The sequence below is a fragment of the Pipistrellus kuhlii genome, unplaced genomic scaffold, assembly GCF_014108245.1.
Source record: "Pipistrellus kuhlii isolate mPipKuh1 unplaced genomic scaffold, mPipKuh1.p scaffold_m20_p_51, whole genome shotgun sequence".
Lineage (NCBI taxonomy): Eukaryota > Metazoa > Chordata > Mammalia > Chiroptera > Vespertilionidae > Pipistrellus > Pipistrellus kuhlii.
Window position 1 is genome coordinate 1,264,641 of NW_023425553.1, and position 24,033 is coordinate 1,288,673.

A 24,033-nucleotide genomic window follows, 5' to 3' on the forward strand; every position below is an offset into this window, starting at 1 on the left:
GCGTCTTTCTCCTTGTCCCCTCCTCCCGTTCACTCCTCAATCTTCCTGTCAAAGGCCTTGTAGATTCCATGCCAACCACTCCGCCCACCCCTCCGTTCTGCACACGGGTTGGCATGGCCCCCTCACCCTATCACGAGGCCTGAGTCATGGTCTTGAGCTCCACCCCAGCGAACACCAGCCTCCAGGGGGCGCTGCCAGGCTCTGACTTGCTCAGAGGGTATGGGGAGGTTTCCATACCCCAGTCCACCCCACCCCAGCCGGCCTCTCCGGCCCTGGACCACCCTGCACTGTCACCATGAGGGGCTGCTCCTCCCTTGTCATCCCAACTCTGCCCCAGCTCCCAGGGACACACCACCAGCAGCCCCATCCCTCCAACCCCCCCACACAGTGACTGAAGCAGGCACATGGGTTTCCTTCAATACTTTATTTATTTAAAATAACTTTCAATAACTGTGCCCAAGGCGCCAGCAGGCCCGGGCCGCCTGGGCTGTGAGGGGTGGAGGCCTGGGCCCCCGGGTCATGTTGGGAAGCTACTGCATTCCCGGGCTCATGACGGAGATGGTGATGTTGTCGAAGAAGCCGCTGAGCAGCGCGTTGTTGTGGATCGCCATGTCCAGCAGCTGCGGGGTGATGCGTCGGCAGCCCATCTTCTGGGCCTCGTTGCCCGCCAGCTCCAGGACGGTGGCCGTCAGGTCCTGGATGATGGCCGCCAGGAACACGGGCGCGTTGGCGCTGAGGCGCTGCGAGTAGTGGCCGTCCAGCAGGCGGCGCTCCAGCTGGCTCACCGAGAAGGTCAGGTCCGCTCTGGCGGTGCGGCTGCGGGTGCGTCTGCGCCTCTGGTGATCAGAGGGCCCTTCCCGGCTCCTCTGCCCGGACATGGTATCGCTGGGGTGCGCTGTCTCCGCCCCGTCTAGCGCTGCGGTGGGCTGTGGCGTGGTAAGGTGCGGCTCAGGCCGGTCAAGAAGGTACCAGTTGGTCGCAACCGCTCAAAATGGCGGGTACAGCGGCTCCTGCTCTGTCTCCTAGCGACCACGGGCCGGCCCCCCATTGGTCCAGGGACAGGCTGTGTGATACATAAGTTCGGTGAGGTCACTGCCTTCCCATTGGCCCAGGCCTGGGCCCGAGCCTGGGCCCGAGCCTGGGCCCGAGCCTGGGCCTCGGCCTGAGCCTGCAGAGAAGGGATGCTGGCAGCTTTCTATGCACCCTTGCCCATGGGTCCTTCTCTATGAGGTCCACTGTCTACTGGACAGGAATGTTCTACAGAAAAAGCACTGCAGTGGCACCAGGCATAACTAGTGATGTTCAATAGTCAACACAACTATCTACTTCCAAAATGTTGGAACTGCCCCCAAAAGAAACCCTGTACCCAATCAGGCAGTCACTTCCCACTGCCCTCCCCCTCTATCCAGCCCAATACCCCTTCTACTCCTCCCCTAGACCCTGGGCAACTATGAATCTGCTTCCTGTCCATTGAGGCTTGTCTATTCTGGAAATTTCTAGAGATATAATCTTAGATAATAGGTGGCTTTTGTGTCTGCCTACTTTCACTTAACATAACGGTCTCATTATGGTTCACCCAGGTGGTGGCATGGATCAGCCCTCCATTCCCTTTTCCTGGCTGAAAAGTATTCCATTGTGTGGGTGGACTGCATGCTGTGCATCGGTTCCTCGGTGGATGGGTGTTTGGGGAATTTCCACCTCCTGGCAGTTGTGCCTAGTGCAGCGGTGAACATTCCTGCACACGGTTCTGTTTGAACACCTGTCTTCAGCTCTTCTGGGTGTACATCTGGGAGTGGAGTTGCCAGGCCATATGGTAATTCCATGTTCACGTACTGAGGAACCGCCCCACTGATTTCCATAGTGACTGTTCCATTGTGCACTCCCCACAGCAGTGTCTGAGGGCCCCAATTTCTCCACATCCTCCTCAAAACTTATTCTCCTCTTGTTTTGCTTCTAATGGCCACCCCAGGGGGTGTGAAGTGGTATCTCATGGTGTTGATTTGCATTTCCCTGATGGGGAGTGATGTTGATCACTCTATCTTGGGCCTCTTGGTCATTCCTACATCTGCTTCCTGCACAGCAGGTGTGCTTTCAACTCCTTTGTCCATTTCCCACAACTGGGCTGCTTGTCTTTCTGGTGCTGAGTCTTAAGATTCTTGATGCGCTTGGGAAAGTAGGCCCTTATCAGACATATGATTTGCAAATGTCTCTCCCATTCTGGAGGTGGTCCTTTCCCTTTCTAGGTAGAGTCCTTTGATGCATAAAAGTTTAGTATTTGGATGATATACAATTTATCTTTTGTTTTTTTTCTTTGTCTTTTGTGGCTATGATTTTGCTCTCATATTTTGTAACCATTGCCTAATCCAAAGTCATGGGGATTTGCACCTAAGTTTTATCTCAAGAGTTATATTGTTTCAGCCCTTAACTTTAGGTCTGTGGTCCATCAGATTTAATATTTGTACCTGGTGTGTTTTGGGGGTCCATATTTATTCTTATGTCTGTGGATATCTAGTTGTCCCTGCACTTTTCTTTTTATAAAGATTTTTCATTCTTCCATTGAATCGTATTGGTACCCTTATTGGAAATCAATTATTTATACATATGTGAGTTACTTATGCCTCTAAATTCTAAAACATTGACTTACAATGGGCCTATCGTTATGCAGGGCCACACTTTTAGGATTGTTATAGCTTAGTAGTTAGCACTGAAATTGGGAAGTGAGAGTCCTCCCACTTTGTTCTTCTTTGTGAGATTGTTTTGGCTCTCTGCATTCCTTGCATTTCCATGTGAATTAAAGGATCAGCTTGGCAATTTTCACAAAGAAGCCAAGTTAGATTGTAACAGGCATAGCACTGTGTCTGAATATTGCCTTGGAGACTGTGGCCATCTTCGCAATATTAAATGCTAACATGGGATGCCTTTCCATTTATTTCAGTCCTCTTCCATTTCCTTCAGCAACGGTTTGCAGTTTTCAGAGTACAAATCTTACATGTCTTTTGTTAAATTTATTCCTCAGTATTGCATTTTATTTTGGATGATACTGGAGAAGTATTTTCTTAACCTCATTTTTGGATTGTTCTTTGCTAGTGTATAGAAATACAATTGATGGTTGCACATTGATTTGGGCTCCTGCAACTTTGCTGAGCTCCTTGATTGCATAATTGAATAAACTGTTGTGTTTTAGTATATTCTTTAGTGTTTTATATGTATGTATATATGTATGTATATATGTATGTATATATGTGTATCCTATATAATAGAAAGGTAATACGCAAATTGACCCTCATACCCTTGTGTCACAAGATGGATGCTCCCACGTTGTCACAAGATGGCTGCCCCCACATCATTACAATATGGCCGCCCCCATGTCATGACAAGATGGCTGCCCCCACATTGTCACAAGATGGCTGGCAGGGGAGGGCAGTTGGGGGCAACCAGGCCTGCAGGGGAGGATGGTTGTGGGTGATTAGGCCAGCAGGGGAGCAGTAGGCATCAATCAGGCCAGCAGGGGAGTGGTTGGGGAGTGATCAGACTGGCAGGCAGAGCAGTTAGGGGCAATCAGGAAGGCAGGGAGGGGAGCAGTTAGGAGCCATCAGTCCTGGATTTTGAGAGGGATGTCCGACTGCTGGTTTAGGCCTAATCCCACAGAGAGGATGCAGGCCTGAGGGGTCCCAGATTGGAGAGGGTGCAGGCTGGGTGGAGGGATGACCACCCGCTCATGCATAAATTTCATGCACCAGGCCTCTAGTATATATATGTGAACATGTCTGTGAATAGAGATAGTTTTACTTGTTCCTTTCAAATTGGATGTCTTTTATCTATTTGGTCTGGCACAACTTTGAGCACAATGTTGCATAGAGTGTCAAGAACAAACATTCTTATCTTCTTCCTGATGCTTTGGGGAAAGTACCCAGCCTTTCACCATTGTGAATGGGATGCTCTTTATCAGAATGAAGAAATCCCCTTCTATTCCTATTTTGTTGAATTTATTTTCATAAAAGGGTGGTGGATTTTGTCAAATGCTTCCCTTCCCCCTACATCTATGAATAAATGAGCATGACATTCCCACACCCCCTGTATTCTATTAGGTGCATTATATTAATTGACTTTCATATGTTACACTCATGGGAGAAATCCCACTTGGTCATAGTGTATAACGAATGGTCCACACACTTTTTGTTGAAAGCATAGGTGCAGACCAGGCAAACTTCTTGATAGCAAGTGTGTGTGAGAGAAGAGATCTGTACCATGACGAGAAGCTGAGGCATTTGGGGGGACCTGCAATTAGTTTACTAATACTGAAGAGTAGGGTGCCAATGGGAGCATGGCTGTTGATGTGGCTAGAGTAGAGGCTGCAGGAGCCAAGACACATAGGTCCTGGTCTGCTATTCTCTGGTTTCTAAATACCTTGTAGGTGATTATGAGCTCACTGTGGTCATTAAGCTATGGAGTGGCATGACCTGATTTGTTTCCAGAAAACTTATTCTGGCAGCTTATTCAGGATAGAGAGGACTGAGATTGAAGTTAGATAGCTACTGCAGTAACTTAATCAAGAAATGATAGACATTTTAACTAAGATGATGGCATTGGTAAATAACTCCAGGGGACAAATTCAATTTAAAAGATAATTTGACTGACAGATCTCAGAGGGGAATAGGTTGGGGGTTGGAGGAGATTAAGCAAAGAACATATATGCATATATGTATAGCCCATGGACACAGATAATCGGGTGGTGAAGGCCTGGGTAGGGCATGTGTTGGGTGGAGGGGTAAAGGGGAGGAAATGGGGGACATCTGTATTACTATCAACAATAAAAATAATAATTTAGTTAGTAAAATGATACATAATAGGTGCTTAAAACATATTTATGACACTGTTGACCTTAGCTGGAGACTTGGTGATTCTTTTATTCCCTTCAATATTTATTGGATGCCTACTATATGTCTGGGACTGTGGTAGGCATTGAGGAAATACTGATGAACAATGTACATCAGGTTCCTGCATGTAGTATGATGAAAGATAGATATACAAGGAACCTGACAAATAAAACACTGTATTGTGATAAGTGCTATAAAAAGGGAAGTTCAAGATGCTATAGGAACATTGAGGAATAACTTACATGGATTTTGCTGTTTGGGACACATTCCTGGAGACATTAGTGTCCAAGATGAAGAACAAATAGAAGTTAGCTGAGTGAAAAAGTAGAGCATTAGTGGAGGAGCGGGGGAGAAAGCTCTGGCATAACTCCTCGAATACAGGGTGAGATGACTATGGATTTTTGGAGCCATTACTAGAGATATGGGCTAAAGATGAAGATCCTGGTATTGGTTGGAAGATGAGTTTATTTGGAATATGTCAGTTTGAGATGCCTGTGTGATATAGAGATGGAGATGAAGGATAAATGGTGTGGGAATTAAAGAGAGAGAGGGGGGTCAGGGTGGAGATATAGATTTGGGATTCATTAGGATAATTTTAGTGGACATGATGTAGTGAGATCATACAGGGAAAGTATATAGAAGGGGACCAAGGATGACTTCTTTTAAGGGGGGCTGGCAAAAGAAGAAAATTCTTGGAAGGAGACTGAATGAGTGTCCTCACAGAAAATAAGAGAGGACTGAGAGGTAATCAAACCAGAAAGAAAAGAGCAAGGGGTCAGAAAAAGACAGATTTCATCCTAGTCAGCTTGGCTCAGTGGATAGAGCATCGGTCTTAGGATTGAAGGGTCCCAGGTTTGATTCTGATCAAGGGCACATGCCCAAATTGTGGGCTCGATCCCCAGTAGGGGCATGCAGGAGGCAGCCAATCAATGATTCTCTCTTATCATTGATGTTTCTATCTATCTCTCCCTTCCTCAGTAAACAATATATATTTAAGAGAGAGAGAGAGAGAGAGAGAGAGAGAGAGAGAGAGAGAGAGAGAGGGAGAGAGATTTCCTTTGGAGTCTTCTATTTTCCATCTTTTTTTTCATTTTGTCTACCTTGTCCATGAGAGTCCTTAACATAGTAATCATAGTTGTTTTTTAGTTTCCCACACCCACGTCATATGTGAACCTAGTTCTCATGGTGCTTTGTCTCTTCAAATTGTATTATTTCTTGCCTTTTATCATGCTTTTTAAATTTTGTTGTTAAAGGCCAGGAATGCTGTATAGGACAGTAGATTCCGAGGTGAATAGAACTTCAGGGTGAATATATCAGTCTGGCCAAGAGATGGAGTCTATCTGATGTTTGCCTCTATGAGTAACAGAGGCAGTAAATTTACCTAGTGACCTTGTTTTTGTCTCCCTTTCCCTTTGTGCTGCACATCAGAGACAGCCTGCCTCCTGCAGTTCTCTTAGCTGGAGCCCACTTTTATTTTAACTGGAGGAATATTAGTTGGTTGTATTGTGTGTGGGAGGAGGACATTCTCAAATCTTTGGATTATGTTTCAATCTTTGGAGTGAATAGTGAGCTTATGTCTTGGGAGTGTGGCCTTCACAAATGTTTTTGTCCCTTTCTCAGGTGTTATGGTTTAAACTGTATGCCCCCAAAAGATACGTTAATATCCCAATTCCTAGCACCTGTGAATAAGACCTTATATTTGGAAATAGGGTCTTTGAAGGTAACCAAGATAAGCTGAGGTCATATTGGATTAGGGTGGCCCTGAACCCATCAATTGATGTCCTTGAAAGGAAAGGGAGATTTGAAGGCACAGAAGAGACACAGGGAAGAAGGCCACGTGATGATAGAAACAGAGAATTTAGTGATGTTGCCACAGGCCAAGGAACATGAAGGATTGTCGGCAGCCCCCAGAGTAGGTTTAATGATAACCAGAATCTAGAAGAGACAAGGAAGATCTCTCTCCCAAAGTCTTTGGAGGGAGCATGGCCCTGCCAATGCCTTGATTTCAGATTTCTAGCCTCCAGAATTGAGAGAGAGTAAATTTATGCTGTTTTAAGCCAACTAGTTTATGGTAATTTGTTATAGCAGTGTTATGAAACTAATACACTGGGATAAAGCTTTCCCCGCTCTTCCACCTAATACTTCTCCTGGTGGTAGCATTTCCAGTCTATGACTTTGAACCTCTCTCTTGTACAATGAGGCTTTCTTTTCTTTCCCATTTTTCCTTACATGATACAGGGAGATAAGAATGGGGCTGGAACAGCGTTCCCTTTTCCTAGTTGGGATGACATTTTATTATTGCCCAAATTATTTTTGTCTTTCTTGCAACCTGTAGGATAACCTTGGAAATAAATGGCTAGAGCTCCTCAGAAAGTATTTTCAGTGTACATGAAAAAAGTATCTTGTTATTTCCTCTAGATGTGTGAGATCATGTGATCCAAGAAATACCCTTGTAAGAATCGAAACTGAGACAAGCTATAATGGTTATGCTGAGAGGCAAATGAATCAGTCTGTAGTGAGTTCCTTTCTGGGCTCAAACCTCAGAGGGAAGGCAGGGGAGGATAGGGTAAGGGGGAGAGATCAACCAAAGGACTTGTGTGCATGCATATAAGCCTAACCTGTGGCCATGGAAAACAGGGGGGTGGGGGCATATGTGGGGAGGGGTTTGAAATGGGAATGGGGGGATGAGACAATTATGTGATACCATAATCAATTTTAAAAAAAGAAATAAAAAAAGAAACATTAAAAAATCATCTGTTATTGTAAAATTGTATGAATATATTGAACACTACTGAGCTGTACACTTAAAAATAGTTATGTTAAATTTTATATTTTCATCACAATTAAAAAGGAAGTGTTTTCCTCCACACATCTTACCAAAATCATCTCCATGTTGTCGTCAAGCACAATTCAGAGGCTTGGAGTCTGTATGGTGTCAATGGATGGTTAACGGAAGTAAGCTTTTGAAATTGGGCTGTTGAAGGGCCCAATGAATGACTCTTTCTCTCAGCAGGTCCTGGATCCTGCTTTGCAGGTAGGAAAAACTGTGGCACATCCTAAAAAATTCAATAATCAGAAGAAAGAGTTAGTAACAACATATGATAACTTTTATGAGCCCAAGGGAATAAGACTACATAAAAAACTGGGTAAAAGAATAGATTTCGTATCTCAACTACACAGGATTAAACATGGAAGACATTCTAAATAGCTAAGCATAAGTGATCTATAACCATTGCTTCTACTTATTCACCAGCCATTCTGATTTTATGCCTTGCAATGTTGATTCTACCCCACTATCTAAGAAGTGGTTCTTTTATTTACTTTTAATGTGTATTGAATTTATTGGGATGGCATTAGTTAATAATATTATATGGGTTTCAGGTGTACAATTCTATACTACATCCTCTATATATTGTATTGTGTGTTCATCCCCAAAGTCAAGTTTCCTTCCATCACCATTTATTCCTCCTTTACCATCCTCTATCTCTCACCACCCCTCCTCCTCTTAGCTCTGGTAATCACCTTAATGTTGTGTGTCTATATTTTCCCATTGATATTTAGGGAGAGTGGAAGAGAGAGGGGAAGACTGAGAGAAACATTGATGTGAGAGATACACATTGATTAGTTGCCTCCTTCACGTGCCCCAACCAGGGCACCAACCAGGGCCCAGGCTAGGGAGGATCCTGCAACCAAGGTACATACCCTTGACCGGAATCAAAATCAGGATCTTTTGGGCCACAGGCCAACACTTTAGCCACCTAGCCAAACTGGCTAAGGCTAAATTTCATTAATTTTAACCTTCCCACCACATATAAGCATTGGTTTGCAGGTTCCATCCTTCTGGGCTTCTTCACTTACAACAGTATTGATTGCCCTCACCCTGGCTTCTTGGAGCTTTCTTTTCCACTGATTGTGATTGTGGGCAAGTTACTTAAACTTCCAGTGACTCCATTTCCTGTTTTGTAAAATGAGGACAATAATAACACTTCCCTCCTGGGTTTAATATGAGTGCTAAAGCTCTTAGACCTGTGTCTGTCCCATACTAAGACCTATGTATATTAGCTGCTATCATCATCATTATAATTATTATGTTTGTTGTTAGGAATAAACTATATTTCTTGATAAGCCTGCCTAGAGTCCGGAACTCCCTGAGTGTGATGGTTTCAGAAAGCTTAATAAAACAACGTTATTTGGATAAAACCTTAAAAGCAATTAATTTGTCTTGTGGGAAAAGAGAAGACATGAAACTGCAGAGAAGCTGAATGGCGCTTTATATGAACCTTGTCCCTAACACCCTAAGGTCACTAAACCCACAAAATGCTATTTTTTTGGTATGTTTTTATTGATTTAAAGAGATGGATGGAAGAGGGATAAAAAGACAGAAACATTGATTAGAGAGACACATTGATTGGCTGCCTCCTGCATGCCCTGCACTTGGGATCAAGCACACAATCCAGGAATGTGCCCAGACCAAGAATAGAACTAGGGACATTTTGGTGCATGGGTCAGTGCTAACTACTGAGCCACACTGTCCAGGTGCAAAATGCTAATATATCTCTACTTATCACCATCTAAATGCATGTATGTGTGATGTAAGCTGATGAACGGACTAAATTTTATGTTGATGTGGGATGAAACCAATCACATACCAGAGGCTATAGCTAAAGACATAATACAATAGAATTTGCTGATGACTAAGGGAATGTTCTGAAATAACTGGTTTGGAAATCAAGAGCTAAAGTCAAATTTATGGAGAGTTTATGGGTGGTTGCAAGGAGCAGAGCATAAAGTGGCCTCTGCTGATATGTGGGTTATATTTATTTTTTCCATAGACTCTTGTTTCCCAAACTCCTACCTATGGGTATTGTCTATTACAGAGGCTATCAAACTACTGTCCATGCCTATTTTTATATGGCCTACAAGCTAAAAATGAATTTTACATTTTTAAAGGGTTGTAAACAAAAATAATGAAGAATATGAGACCAAAACCACATGTGACCTCCAAAATGTACAATATTTCTTAGCTGGGCCTTCAAAGAAAAATAAAATTCCAACCTCTGGTCTAATGTTCAATTCTTAATCAAATACTCTTATCCTGTTATATTGTATTACTCCCCGACCCCAAACCACTCTTAAGCAAGTATATTAATTCATTTATATTCATTACTTCACCCAATACATATTACTGAGCATTGGAGATATAAACATAAATAAGTCAGCAATCCCAGCCACCATTCAAGAACCTCACAATATAATGAGGAAGAAAGACAAATATGTGATTACCAATACTATCTATGATAGTTGTAAGCACAGAGTACAGTGGAAAAGTGCAAAGGAAAAAGCAGTTGACTATGCCTGGCAAAACTGGGAGGACTCCATGCTATCAGAGTTCTTTTTTTAAATATTTATATTTTGTTGATTTTTTTACTGAGAGGAAGAGAGAGGCATAGAGAGTTTGAAACATCGGTGAGAGAGAATCATTGATCAGCTGCCTCTTGCACACCCCCTACTGGGGATGTGCCCGCAACCAAGGTACATGCCCTTGAACGGAATCAAACCTGGGACCTTTCAGTTCACAGGCCGACACCCTATCCGCTGAGCCTAACTGGTTTCAGCACAATGAGAGTTCTTTGTCCTCATCTCTGTAGGCCTGCAACTCACAAGAGCCAATGACCCTGATAGACTTGGTAGCAGTTCTCTTTCTGTTGGATGTGCATTCAGGAGTTAGTGGGGTTTTCGATAGTTTGATGCTAGTGTTTGGCTTGAAGCAATAAGCCTGGCTTTTGTGCTTCATCTTACTCAGAGTGCTTTTGGAATGTTATACTCTGCAGGAGCTCATCTTCTTGCTATCAGCATTTGCTTCCAGTCTACAAAGCCTGCCAATTCAACACAGACAATTTTTTTTTGTCTTGGCCGTTCATTTTTTATTTTACCTGTTAATGTTTTTTTCCCATCATTGCCATATGTTTGGAGTGGCAGGCTTTCCATAGTATGAACTCACTGTTCCATCTCGATTGGAAGTCAATCAATGTAAATCTTTCCCATGTGGATTTTACTCTTCCCTATATTTGCTCAAACATTTAATTAACTTACCTCTAATGCAGGGCCAGACCAAATGATTCCACGGACATTGTACTGCTTGTGGGCTGGATATTCCCCACGTCTGACCTAAATGATGCTCAAAACCCATCTACTACATTATATCTCTACTTATCACCCTCTAAGTTCAGGTCCACTATTATTTCTCACTCAAAGACTGTAATAGACTTCTAATTAATCTATCCATATACACACTTACCTTCAATTCAAACTGTTGTGCACACTGTAGAAAAACAGACATGTCACTATGTCATTCCGTTTGAATGGATTGCTAAGGCTTTCAGGGTACAGACCAGTTTCCTTATCATGTTATGCAATGCCTTCCATTACCTGGTCCTGAGCTACTTCTCAGCCTTACTTTCTGCTATTTATGTCTTTGTACAATATTGCTTATAGTTTCCCAGGTCCACTGAATGCTTTCATGATTCTAAGAAACTCATCTTCATGTTCTTTATTCCCTCAAACTGGAAGCCCTTCCTACTCTACCTTTCATTCATCCTCAAGAATCATCTCCTCTAAGAGGTCTTCTCTAAACTCCCTAAATAAACTAGTATCTCTTTTGTTCTCTCATAATACTGTCTATGTCTCTATCTTCCTTCTTAATACATTTTGCTAAAATTATGTCTTTATGTCTTTCCTCCTAGAAATACTTATATGCTCCTCAATAGAAAGACATATGTTTCAATAATCTTTATACTCTAATATCTAGAATGGTTTCTAGACATAGTAAAACTGCATAAATGTTTGTGGGAATTGGATTAAATTACTTTTCTTCCAGCTTTGTAGTCTCTTTAAATCTGTTAAGATGCTTGTTCCGAATCTTTACTTCAATAATAAAAATATTACTAGGTCAAGCTAAATGTAGGTTTGAAACAGCCTATCAAAACTCTTCCTTTGCCTGTGGTCTGTTAATTGTTACTCTTTGAGTATGATAATAACTTAATTAATTAATACACAATTTTATTATCTAAACCATCAATATGGGTTCATAATTATTTTTCATAAGTGTGTCATAAAAGATGTGTTAAAATCTTGATGAAATTATATTTGGGTGGAATGTCTTTGTTGATAACTTTGTAACTTTCCAAGTACTCACTTACTTAAAAAGTCTTCCTTCTTTTTCTTTGTTATAAATGGTAATGTATTTACATTAACAGTCTTTTTTTTTTTTTTTTTTTTTTGCTTTAAAACTTCTGTACTTTATTTGGAACCCATAATTTTATATCAAGGCAAACTATCAATCAAGGTAAGGATAAACTAAGACATTTTTATTATTATTGAGGTCACATTGGTTTATAACATTATGTTTCAGGTGTACAACATTATAATTTGACATCTGTGTACTCATTAACCAAAAGTGTAGTTTCCATCTATCACCATATATTTGATTCCTTTTTCCTATTTTGGCCTATTATACCCCCATTCCCCACTAGTAACCACCAATATGTTGTCCATATATATGAAAATGAATTTGTTTTTATTTTGTTTTGATTGTTTATTTTTTGTTTGTTGCTTATTTCAAATATGACTGAAGTCATATGATTTTTGTCCTTTTCAGTCTGATTTATTTCACTTAGCATAATACTTTCAAAATCCATCCCTGTTGTTAAAAAATAGTACTACTTCACCCTTTAATTCCATTGATCATTAAGAAGAGTTTAACAATATCATCTGAGTTGCAACTTACCCAAGACACATGTACTTTTTCTTTCTGAGAACATAGTTAAAATGTTGTTCTTATTGTTTTTACAATATTTATTCAAGCCAGAGATAAGTTGGGGCCTTATTTTTCTAAATACTAATCTTTTAGGCACATGCAGCCTGTTACAGTGTTCTTCTTTTCCATATATAATATTATACTTTTAAAAAAGGAACTATGAGCTCATTGTAAAACTTCCTATGCAGTCCCATGGTTTCACTCATTTCTTTTTTAATAGAATAATTTGCTGTTTCATAGTCAAAATTATGTTTTTGAGAGCATCCCAACCTTAAGGTCTAAAGCCATCTTAATGTAAATTAAGGTCCAACAAGTATCAATCACAATAACAAACTTTTGGAGGCCAGCCATATCTAGAAATTCTAGTCAGAGTAGGCAATTACATAATAGGTCAGTCTGAATCTTTTCATGGTTATTACTAAGGAAGAAGCATTACCTCTTGAGGGGCTTAAAGCCAAGAGTCCATTTAGCTCCTGTCAATTTTTCCTTCCAAATGTCTCTCAGATTTGTCCTTCTCTTTCCATTCCTATAGATGCCTTCATCACTTCATGCCTGGACTACTGCCATAGATGGTTTCTTTGCCTCCAGTCCATCCATATTCCCATCCACTTTCCATAATATTGCCAGATTAATCTTCTTAAAACACTTTCATCGTGTCACTCTCCTGCCTGAGACCTAGCTCTAATGTCACCTTCTTTGTAAAATATTCCTAACTCCCCTAGGAAGAGTTAGCAGCTGACTACTTGGTGTTTTCACAGCTCTTTTTGCATTCTCTTACTAGTACACTTACAACACGTATAATAATTGGCTGTTTATTTTTCTTTCCCCATTTGGTGAGAGCTTCTAGAGGGCAGGCAAAAGGATTAAGTCATCTCTTTACAATGACACTCAAATCTTTATATAATTGGCCTTATTGATCTTGCCCCCACTATCTCAAGGCCTTCACGAATGTTGTTTCCTCTGCCAACCATGTTGTCCCTCTCATTCTTTTCCTATTCAGTTTCCAGATCTCAACTAGAAATTCATTTTAAAAACCTTCCCTGACATCCTTATTAACTAATTAACTAGCTAATCAATTCATTTAAGAAATATTTATTAGGTGCCAACTTCCTGCCAGGCACTATTTTAGGCCCTTTGCATAGATATATCAGTGAACAAAACAGACAAATTTCCTGTTTTTATGGAGTTTATCTTCTACTGGGAGAAGGTAGACAATTGAAGATAAAAAACATAAAGGAAATTATATAGTATATTAGAAGGTAATAAGAGCTGCAAAAAAACCAGCAAAGTAAAGGTGTATACTCTTAAATAGCAGACTTTTGAACACGGTGGTTAGGGTAGAGTTCATTGAGAAAGGTGATATTTGAACAAAGAGGTAGTTTGTCATGAAAATATCTGGTGCAAAGTAGATCAGTGTAAAGGTACTAGTCTGGGTGTATCTATTGTTGCCAAAAAACAGTATAAAAAGCAGTGTGGCCCAACCAGCATGGCTCAGTGGTTGATTGTTGACCTATGGAACTGTGAGGTCAAGGTTCAATTCCCGGTCAGGGCACATGCTAGGGTTGTGGGCTTGATCCCTAGGGTGGAGCATGCATGAGGCAGCCTATAAGTGATTTTCTCTCATCATTGATGTTTCTAGCTCTCTCTCTCTCCCTTCTTCTCTCTGAAACACACACACACACACACACACTCTGAGTGGCCAGATTATTATGATCTCTTTTTTTAAAAATATATTTTATTGATTTTGTACAGAGAGGAATGGAGAGAGATAGAAAGCTAGAAACATCGATGAGAGAGAGTCATCGATCAGCTGCCTCTTGCACACCCCCTACTGGGGATATGCCCGCAACCAAGGTACATGCCTTTGACCAGAATCGAACCCGGGTCCCTTCAGTCCCCAAGCCGACGCTCTATCCACTGAGCCAAACCGGTCTCGGCTCTGAACGCAATGTATATCCTATATAATAAAAGGCTAATTATGCAAATTTTCCCTTGGACTAGGAGTTCAACCAGCAGGCAGTCTGTCCAACTGCCCATGTCTCCTCCCCTTGGCCAGGCTGGCAGGACCCCACCCATGCACGAATTCATGCACTGAGCCTCAAATATAAATACAAATACACACACACACACACACACACACACGCACACACACACTCTGAGTGGCCAGATTATTATGCATTCAGAGATCATAATAATCTGGCCACTCAGTGTGTGTGTGTGTGTGTGTGTGTGTGTGTGTGTGTGTGTATATATATATATATATATATATATATATATATATATATATATATAATTTAAAAAGCAGTGTGGCTAGAGCTTAGTAAGAGATGCTATCAGAAAGGAGCAGATCACAAAGGGCTTTCTATGCTAAAACATAAAAACTTAGATTTTTACTCTGATAGAAATGACAAACCGAGATCCAAGATAGTGGCAGATAGGGGGAAGTTACTTTCAGTTCCTCCCAGGACCAAATTGGAATTAAAACTAAAATATGAAACAATCAATTTAAATAATCAACTGAAGACTAGCTTAACAGAAGTCTTATAACCAATGATTTAAAGAAGAAGCCAAATCAAGACTAGTAGGAAGGGTGGTATCATGAAAAGGGCTGGCTCTACACTCATGTGCAGTGGCTAATAATCCAACAGGATATCTCAGCTGCAAAGGTTTCCACTGGGAGCCTGAGGTCTCAACCCCAAACCAGGCTTCCCTGCCTGGAGCGCCAGAATTGGGACGTGGAGCCTATATAACACCTGGCTGTGAAAATCAGCCACGTTTCTGTCCACCAGGGAGATACAGGATCTGCTAGAAGCCCAGACACCCTCCTAATGGGTCAGTGCACAGGCCTCATTGGCAGCCACTCACCCTGGCTCCAGCGGAGGGAGGGAGACTCAAAGCAGAGTGGAGTTGTGTGAGAAGACTGGATTGTGTGGCTCCGGGGAGAAGTGAAGGGACAACCACCTCCAAATGCAATGGTCTGACTCCTTGTCACGTTGCCCTCCAGAGCTCATGCCCTGAGAAGTTAGCTGTCTGGGCCCAGGGTATAGAGGTCTGTGTGGACTCACGGGGTGTCAGAAACTGAAATGTGTGGTTCTGGGGTGGAGACCATTCCATAGCCTTCCCACTAGCCTGACCAGTGTCACCACTTCATGGGACATACACTATCCCCACCCTCCTGACTTCTGGCTGCCAAACTCCAACTCTCCAGGAGTTTTGGGTAGAATATCAGAAGGAATGACTTGTGTGGCTCCAGGTCAAGGGCCATTTATCCCTCACATGTCCAACCAGTGTAGAGCGCTCACTTCCCATGGTCAAATCTTGGTCTGTTTGGGTCTGATTAACTCTGCTGGGCTCCAGCAGCGGACTGGAATCCTACAGGGAGAGATTGAGTAGTGTGGCTCTTGGGAAAGGCCAGGAAGGACAGCCACCAAGGTCTCTGTGCTGAGTTCTTCTCCCACACCACTCACAGATGCCATCTTTCCTGGGCTGAGCACTCCCATCCATACTGCATCAGCTTAAGTCTGTGGTTGGCAAACTGTGGCTTGCGAGCCACATATGGCTCTTTGGCCCCTTGAGTGTGGCTCTTGCACAAAACACCACAGCCTGTGCGAGTCTATTTTGAAGAAGTGGCATTAGAAGAAGTTTAAGTTTAAAAAATGTGGTTCTCAAAAGAAATTTCAATCATTGTACTGCTGATATTTGGCTCTGTTGATTAATGAGTTTGCCGACCACTGGCTTAGGGAAATGCACCAGCCTCACCCTCCAGACTCCCTGTGGCCCCACTCTGTTGAGCTCTCAACTTTTGGAGGAATCTGTTGCCTCTGGCCAGACTGGTCCCATGGTGCAGACCTTCTTGGAAGGCTCTCAGGGGGTCCAGGCAGACTACAAGTGACAGAGATGAAGAGAGAAAGGCTTAATTGTGTGGTTCTAGAGAAGGGGCCATTTCCCTCACTTGTCTAACCAGCACTACTATTCCCGTAAAGAGCCCTCACTCCATACATCCAAATCTTTTAGCCTGATGAACTCTGCTGTCCTCCCCCTCCCCCCCATCAACCCCTTGAGACCCTGCCCTACCTACCTCAAAGGTCTGTGTGTTCACCCAGTGGGTGACAGCTGGCCTTGGTGTGCCCTGGGACTTTTGCTGAGTGGCCTCAGGCTTAGCACTGGTACTGAGTTTGAATCTGTATCAATCTGGTGAACACCACTCACGCCTACCTGGTGACTCACTGAGAACCTATCTCATGCAACTCACATACCACCAAAGGCCCTTTTAGTGACTGAGCCTAACAGGCAACTGGTAGGTGGAGGCAGGTGGAGGTGAATCACGAGGTGCTTTAGACATGTTGCTGACCTGCTACTGGGCTCCGTGCTGGTGAGAATGTTGCAGATCTTTTTTTACATGAAAGGAGATGAGCACTGTTACATACACTTTATTTAGTATCCTGTAAGAGAGAAGCAAGGGTTTAAAGAATTAGGGGTTTGAAAAGCATTGACAACTGTGGCCCTTGGTGAGAAACAATAATGTCAAGCAGGATATGGCCAATCTCATCAGTGCACCTACTGTAATGAGTATGGCTTGTGGTACTGGGAGACAGGCAGGTCAGGTTGAGGTCAAGTTTATGTCAAACAAGGGTGGTCTAGGGTCAAGAGTATGTGGAGCTTCCCTTTTGGTTTTCCTGGTGTGTCCTTGTCTGCAGTGAACAGACCTCATGTTTATGCATGCCACAAGACCCAATGTCAAATGTAGTGCCACAAAATGTCGTTAAGTGACTTATTCCATGAGTCACAGAGGCACAATGAGATGGTATTATGGTACAGGCCGAGAATTTGGGCTTCGAGTTGGCAACGTAGGTATACTTCCACCAGGACCTACAACGGGCAACTTAAGTATACTTCTTTCAGTATACTTAAATATACTCACATGAAGGCACCTTAGAGCAAGTGGCCACACACTCTGTTCATTTGGTAAGTCTGCTGAGCACAGGTGTTGGTCTGTTGTTGCTTCTGGATGAAGCCTACTGACCCTGGTGCCCACTGGAGGGGACACCCTTATACCCTAGAGAGAATGACTTTACAGCAGGGACCACTGACCTGTACTTTGAGAGTGGCCTTTGGCTACTGAGGACTTGTAGTATACGTATGTACAAGGCACCCCATCACCCATGTGGGGTCTCCTGTACTGTTGTGTTGGAGAAGACCCTTTTTAAGATGCATAAACGCTGTGGGATAAGTTGTGATATAAATGAAGAGCACTCCTAAGTGCCTTGGGATCATTATGAAATCTGGGCAGCTGTGACGCCTAGTTAGAAAAAAAAAAAAGTTCCAATAGAAGCTCACGTGTTAGTGCCTTTTAGTAATAACTGAACTAAGGCTTTATCTGTGCATGTATATGCTTTCCAGGAAGAGTAAGTGGATCAAGACAAGGCTAGCAACTGAACTTTTGTGTTCTGTTAGCTGGTTTATCAGTTGGTATCCTTAATATGAAGGGAGGCAGCTTCTTTCCTCAGGGTCATACTTACCATATATATTGTCTACTTGTGCACCATTATCTTTTCCAATGACACACCATGGTGCTCCTAGAATTTCTGATTGAAGGACAGACTTTATGAAGGCCAGGTATTGCAACCCAAGGAGGATTTCCATCAGTGTCTAGGTGGAAGGTTGTAAGCACTGCTAAAACCAAAATAGAAACTATCAGAAATAGTCCAAGGATGACCTACTAATATGAAAAGATAAGATTATGGTCAGGAGACAAAGGTTACCATGAGTGTTCAATATGAAGGATGAGGAAAAGGTTCCAACCAGAGAAACAAGAGAGTTTCTGGAGAGTCAAGTGGGAGAATGGCCAGTGTTAGTCAAATGGAATGATTTATGATTTCCCTGTGAATGGCCACTTATGCACCAGGACTCACTTTTTTATGGCTTGAAGTACACGATGAAGAAGTGGGTATATGTGATTCAAGGAGACAAACTAGTCTAGTTGAGTGGGGGGCTCTCAATGTTCTGACCATGGTATTGTTCATAATACTTTACTTAGAATGTTCTCTTTATGTAAAATCTCTATGGACTTTTCAAAGGTCATTTCAAGTACTATTCATTGAAAGAAGCCTTCCTTACCTCACCTGGACTCCATAGATTTTTGTCTTTCCTGACGATCAACAACACATACTGTTGGAACCAAACATGAGGGTATTATCTTGACTGAATTGACCTAACTGATTCAGGAATGTAAGCTTTGGTTCTCCAGATGGGCTGTAAATTCCATGAGATCACAGAACGAATTTCTTTGTAATCCCCACAGTGCCAAACATATACTAAAGACTCAATGCGTTTTTATGTTAATTAAATTAAATCAAGACCCAAAAATCATTGATTACAAAATATTCACAAACACTTGGGCAATGGCCACAGCTAGAAATTCTAGTTGGAGTAGGTAATCACATGTGTCAACGTCAATCTCTTCATGTTTACTACAAAGAAATATCCTCTTTAGAGTCTACAAGCCAAAAAACTAGGCATTTTGATTCCTGAATGACTGGCAGTGACATTTGAGGAGAATGACTACATTAGGGATTGGGAAAAATGACGACTCTGACTCTCCTTTTTCTGCAGCATAAGAATCATGCTAAGAAATTGAAACCACAAATGTCTATGTTTTTCTTTCAATAGTAAAACAAATTATCCAACTGGTATGGGGTCACTAAAAGACTGAAATCTGCCTGGCCAGGCATGGCTCAGTGGTTGAGTGTGGACCTATGAACCAGGAGTCACGGTTTGATTCCCGGTCAGGGCACATGCCCAGGTTGCGGGCTCCATCCCTGTGTGGGGTGTGAAGGAGGCAGCCAATCAATGACTCTCTCATCATTGATGTTTCTATCTCTCTCCATTTCTCTCTGAAATCAATAAAAATATATTAAGAAAAGAAAAATGACATATAAGAAGGCATAAAATCAGTAAGAACATAGCTGAATTCAACAACACCATCAATCAATTGTATATAATTGAAATCTATAGTCTCTTTCATCCCAAAATAGCAGAATATATACTTTTCTCAAGCTCACATGAATCATCCACCAAGATAGATCAAATTCTGGATCATAAAACACACCTTAACAATTTAAAAGAATAGGAACCATATAATATGTACAGAAATATAACTTGAGATCCCAAAATATGTGGAGGTTAAAAAACACACTCCTAAATAACCCATGGTCAAAGCAAAAAAAAAAAAAAAAACTCAAGAGAAACTGCTTTGAAATAAATAAAAGAAAAATGGTTTATCAAAAATTGTGGGATGTAGCCATTTCAGTGCTTAGCGGGAAGTTTGCAGCATTGAATGCATATATTAGAAAAGAAAACAAGGCCTAAAATCATTACTCTAAGTCACAAAAGACCACATATTGTATGATTGCATTTGTATAAAATGTTCAGAATAGGCAAATCCATAGGCACAGAAAGCAGATTAGTGGTTGCCAGGGGCTGGGAGAGGTAACAGGGATTAACTGCAAATGGGTAAGAGAGAGATGTCATTGCGGTGATGGAAATGTCTAAAACTGTAGTCATGGTTGCACCACTCAACAAATTTACTAAAAATCCTTAACGTGTACATTTAAAATGAGTCCATTTTATGGTATGTATATTATATCTTAATACACAATTTTAAAAACACCTTAGAAAGCAGAGGAAAAAGAGTTTGTCTCTTAGACATTATATTAGGAATAATACAGAGCTCATTAGGCTCTTGTATGTTGTTGCTGCTACTGTGGTGATGGTAGAAGTGGTGGTTTTCCCATTAAGACTGAGGGTCCGGCAATAATTTAGATCTTCTAAAATAAAGATTTAAAAATCACTAAATACCCTGGCCAGTGTGGCTCAGTCCTCCCATGCACCCATGCACCGAGAGGTCACTGGTTCCATGGTACATGCATGGGTTGTGGGCCCAATACCCAGTAGGGGGCGTGCAAGAGACAGCTGATTGATGTTTCTCTCTCATCAATGTTTTTCTCTCTCCCTCTCCCAAAAAAACATTTTTTTAAAAATCACTAAAATAGAACTATTCTGGCTTGAAATCTGGAGTAGCAGTGGGGGGCAAACAGAAGTGGGTGGGATTTAAAAATATCCAGGAGGCAGCAGGGACAAGATTTTGCACCAATTAGATTCAAGGAATGGGGAAGAGTGAGGATGCCTCCGACTCAGCATGCTGAACATTGAATTTTTGTTGTCTTTCCAAACTTACTGGCCCCCGTGCTGCCAATCGCCGTGAGTGGATCAGCATCCTGGCACAGAGCAAGCACTTATTGATTGCCTTTGGAATGAAAGAATGAATGAACAGAGTAAAAATATGACCAGAGCATCCACCAGGTCTTGCCAAACATCCAGTCCTAGACTCATCCTCCAGGATGACTCAGCAGACGTCTGCCACAATTTCCCTCTCATTTATCAACCGTCTGGGGAATCATCAGGTCCCGTGTCCTGAAGGACACCCACCTGCACATCGCCCCCCCCCCTCGTACTTACACAGAGCCTGCCAGCGTGCCCTCATGGGGTATGTCAAGAGCCTATTCTGTGAATTCTTCACATGAGGTCCATGGCAGGTGCATGTAGAACCCATGTGAGCATGGAAATAGCCCATGTTGAAGAAAGAGGGTCACCAAGGTGTCCAACTGGTGGGTCTATGTTCCCTTGGGCTCTGACCAGAAAGAGACTCTTCCTACAAAAAGGTGTATTCCTCCAGCACCACCCCCTTCCTGGCAGGCAGAACACGCAGCTGCTAGAAACACTGCAGTCGCTGAGTGATGTTTGGATATTTTACTGCTGTTCCCAGGGTTGCCAAGCAGAGATACACAACTGCCTGTGGTTCCCATCACAGATGCCAAAGCTCGGAAGTGATTCGTCTCAGTCCACACTTGCCAGATCAAGAATGCAGTGGGACACTCAAAAGATGCCCAGACTCAACCACCCCAGTGAATATTCCCTTCATCGCACTGGTTATGAAATAAAGTATAACCTTCTTATGTGTGGTGGTCAATAAACACACCCACCTCTCATTTGGAAGATTATAGTGCTTTGCATAATACATGGTTGTCATTCTCATTCTCACCAGTTCCTTAATGCAGAGGCTCAGATTGACACCACAATGTTGGTTCATCGTGGTTATAATTCTTCTTTGCCTTTACAGTTAAGTTCATGTAAAATAAATTGTGTGTAATTTTTTTCCTACCGTGTTCCCTGAAAGAGCAACACCAAGCGAAGAAGTGACTCTAAAAATTGCTGTATGGGAATGGATTATGGAAGTATTCCTACATGTGAGAGCTAAGGTTTTCTTTCAACGATTGGGTGTACATCCTAAAGTGACACAGGTCTTTGCTGATGGGACTTGTTAAGTAGTGTATTCTGTTCATTGAACACAAAACATTTGGGTCCAACAATCATCCAGTTAAAATCTTTAATAGTAAAGCATTCTTCCGCGTTTGGCATTCAAACTAAGCATTGAATGGATGTTTCCAGCTTTCAGGGCAGTCAGTAGTATTAAAAAGGCTTTTCAGAGTTGTTTTCATTAGAGAGAGAACTTCCTCGCCTAGCTTCCGCCAAAGCCTTGCCCTGCCACTCCTGACTTGCAAGGAATCCTCGCTCAGGAGGGGCAGACAAAGGGTAAAATCTGGGCAGAGAACATTGGTGGATATTAGAACGAGAGAAAAAATCAGTGCTGCAAGGTCTTGCAGGCAGCCACCTTCCTCTCCATCGCCACAGCAGAGCGAGGCAGAGAGAGAGGGAGGGCAGGGACTGGCTGGAAGCTAGACGCCAAATCAGTTTCAGATCCGGGACTGGGAAGTCCGATCGAGTTTAAAACAATGTATACTGGGCGTAAGTCCCAAGGCGGGCTCGCTCCAGATCTTGCAGCTGTTTTCCAGCGTTAGGCCCATCTGGCCCCGCGCTGATCTCCGGGCGGACTCTTTGTCGCGCGCAACTGGCACGAATCGTGACGACGACGGCCCTGCAGCAAGGCGCGAGTGGCCTCTTTCTCCGCGAGGGTGAAGGTGAGTACCACCGCCCACCCACGGGCCCCAGCCGCCGGGGTGGGAGCCCCCGCGCCATCCCGCACTGCGCCAGGCCTGCATGCAAGCGCCGGGCAGCAGACCCCACCCATCGCACCCACCCGGGGGGCACCCCTTCCCGGATCCACGGGGCGGGACCCACCTGTGCTGGAGATCGCGACTCCCGATTCAGCCGAGCGGAAGGAATTGCAAGTAAGGAGAGCCTGGGGAGGCAGTCTGGCGCCCGCCCGCCTTTTGCTTTTTGCCTAAAAAAACAGTCGGCCCCACGCTGGCTTCCCCGAGCGGGTTCGGGCCCAGCTGGGAGCCTGGAGGCCCCGCCCCGCTCCTTCCGGCCGTGCAGGGTGGGCTCCACGCGTGCCCGGGACTTGGCCCACGGAGGCGGCGGAGCAGCCGAGCCTCCGATCCAGGAGGATGGGGATGGGGCGCGCGTGGGTGTGGAAAAGATCTTGGAGCCACAGGCTCGGGGAGAATAGGCGGACCCGTGCAACTACGCCGCATGGAAAACGCGGGGCGCCTTGCCTGCCTTTTCAATGCGCCTACCTCGTCTCTCCACTCGGCTCCTATTCATGGTGGCTGAGCAGGGTTTGCGGGATCGAAAAATCCTTTCACTATCCTTCCAGCACTTTCTTGAACCTACGTCACGTATTACTCAATGCGGGACTCCCAGTAATTCAATTGAGCACCCTGAATTCAGGCTGCAGGCATAGCGCGAACTACAGTGAGTACTGGAGGGAAGTAACCATTAAGAATGCATGTTTTGTGCGCGGAAAAAATGAAGGAACAATACGGATGACAAAGGAGGACCAAAAGGGGCACCGAATTAGCAAGCGCAGGGGCAATCCAGGGCAGAGGGAAACATGGAGAGCAAGAACAAACAATAGACATAATCTATAGAGACACTGGAAAATGGAAAATAGTTATTAGAGATGCAAAATATTAGGCTAATGTCTCAGGGGTAACAATCTGTAAAAGTTAGGATCAACAAAAGAAGAAAAAGCATTCATACTTTGCCCTGACTTGCCTATTGGAAAAACTGCTTCTCCTTATTTTTTACTCAGTTTACATGTTGCTTCATCTGTGAAGCCTTTCCTATATTTTCTCAAGTAACTGTATTTTCTCATTTTCCATGGATCCATTATGCCCAGTGAGTCCAGGCTAGGCCTTCAGGATACCACATCATTCTAGATTGTAGCCTTTGTCTTTGAATGCTTGTGTCCTTCAATGAGCTAGTAGCTTTTTGAGACAGAAAAGGTGTATTTTATTTTTATTTCTTAAAAATTAATTT

The 24,033-nt window shown here is 43.0% G+C and overlaps 2 protein-coding genes across 7 annotated transcripts in view; one reads left to right on the forward strand and one right to left on the reverse strand.

Annotated features, from left to right (window-relative positions):
- Positions 1–447: 447 nt before the first annotated feature.
- LOC118706451 (histone H2A-Bbd type 2/3-like) lies at positions 448–23,311 on the reverse strand. 6 transcript variants are annotated; one of them, XM_045573508.1, is made up of 5 exons: positions 22,891–23,273; positions 18,213–18,363; positions 17,045–17,135; positions 7,755–7,933; positions 448–1,063 (listed from the first exon to the last, which is right to left on the reverse strand). In XM_045573508.1, the coding sequence occupies exon 5, from the start codon at positions 876–878 to the stop codon at positions 531–533; it is 348 nt and encodes a 115-aa protein (XP_045429464.1). In that variant the 5' UTR covers positions 879–1,063; positions 7,755–7,933; positions 17,045–17,135; positions 18,213–18,363; positions 22,891–23,273; the 3' UTR covers positions 448–530. The 6 variants fall into 6 exon arrangements, 4 of the variants coding, with proteins under 4 accessions (XP_045429464.1, XP_045429463.1, XP_045429465.1 ...); XM_045573507.1 differs by having other exon boundaries at positions 18,213–18,366; XM_045573509.1 differs by lacking the exon at positions 18,213–18,363.
- SPRY3 (sprouty RTK signaling antagonist 3) overlaps positions 22,351–24,033 on the forward strand; it is a 61,221-nt gene continuing 59,538 nt past the window's right edge. Inside the window, exon 1 of the mRNA XM_036415781.2 lies at positions 22,351–22,730. The gene's annotated coding sequence lies outside the window, so the exon portion shown is untranslated. The remainder of the gene's footprint in view (positions 22,731–24,033) is intronic.

What these genes read in the sequence shown, in the direction of transcription:
- LOC118706451 (XM_045573506.1), bottom strand. Translation starts at nt 878, where the DNA reads ATGTCCGGGCAGAGGAGCCGGGAAGGGCCCTCTGATCACCAGAGGCGC.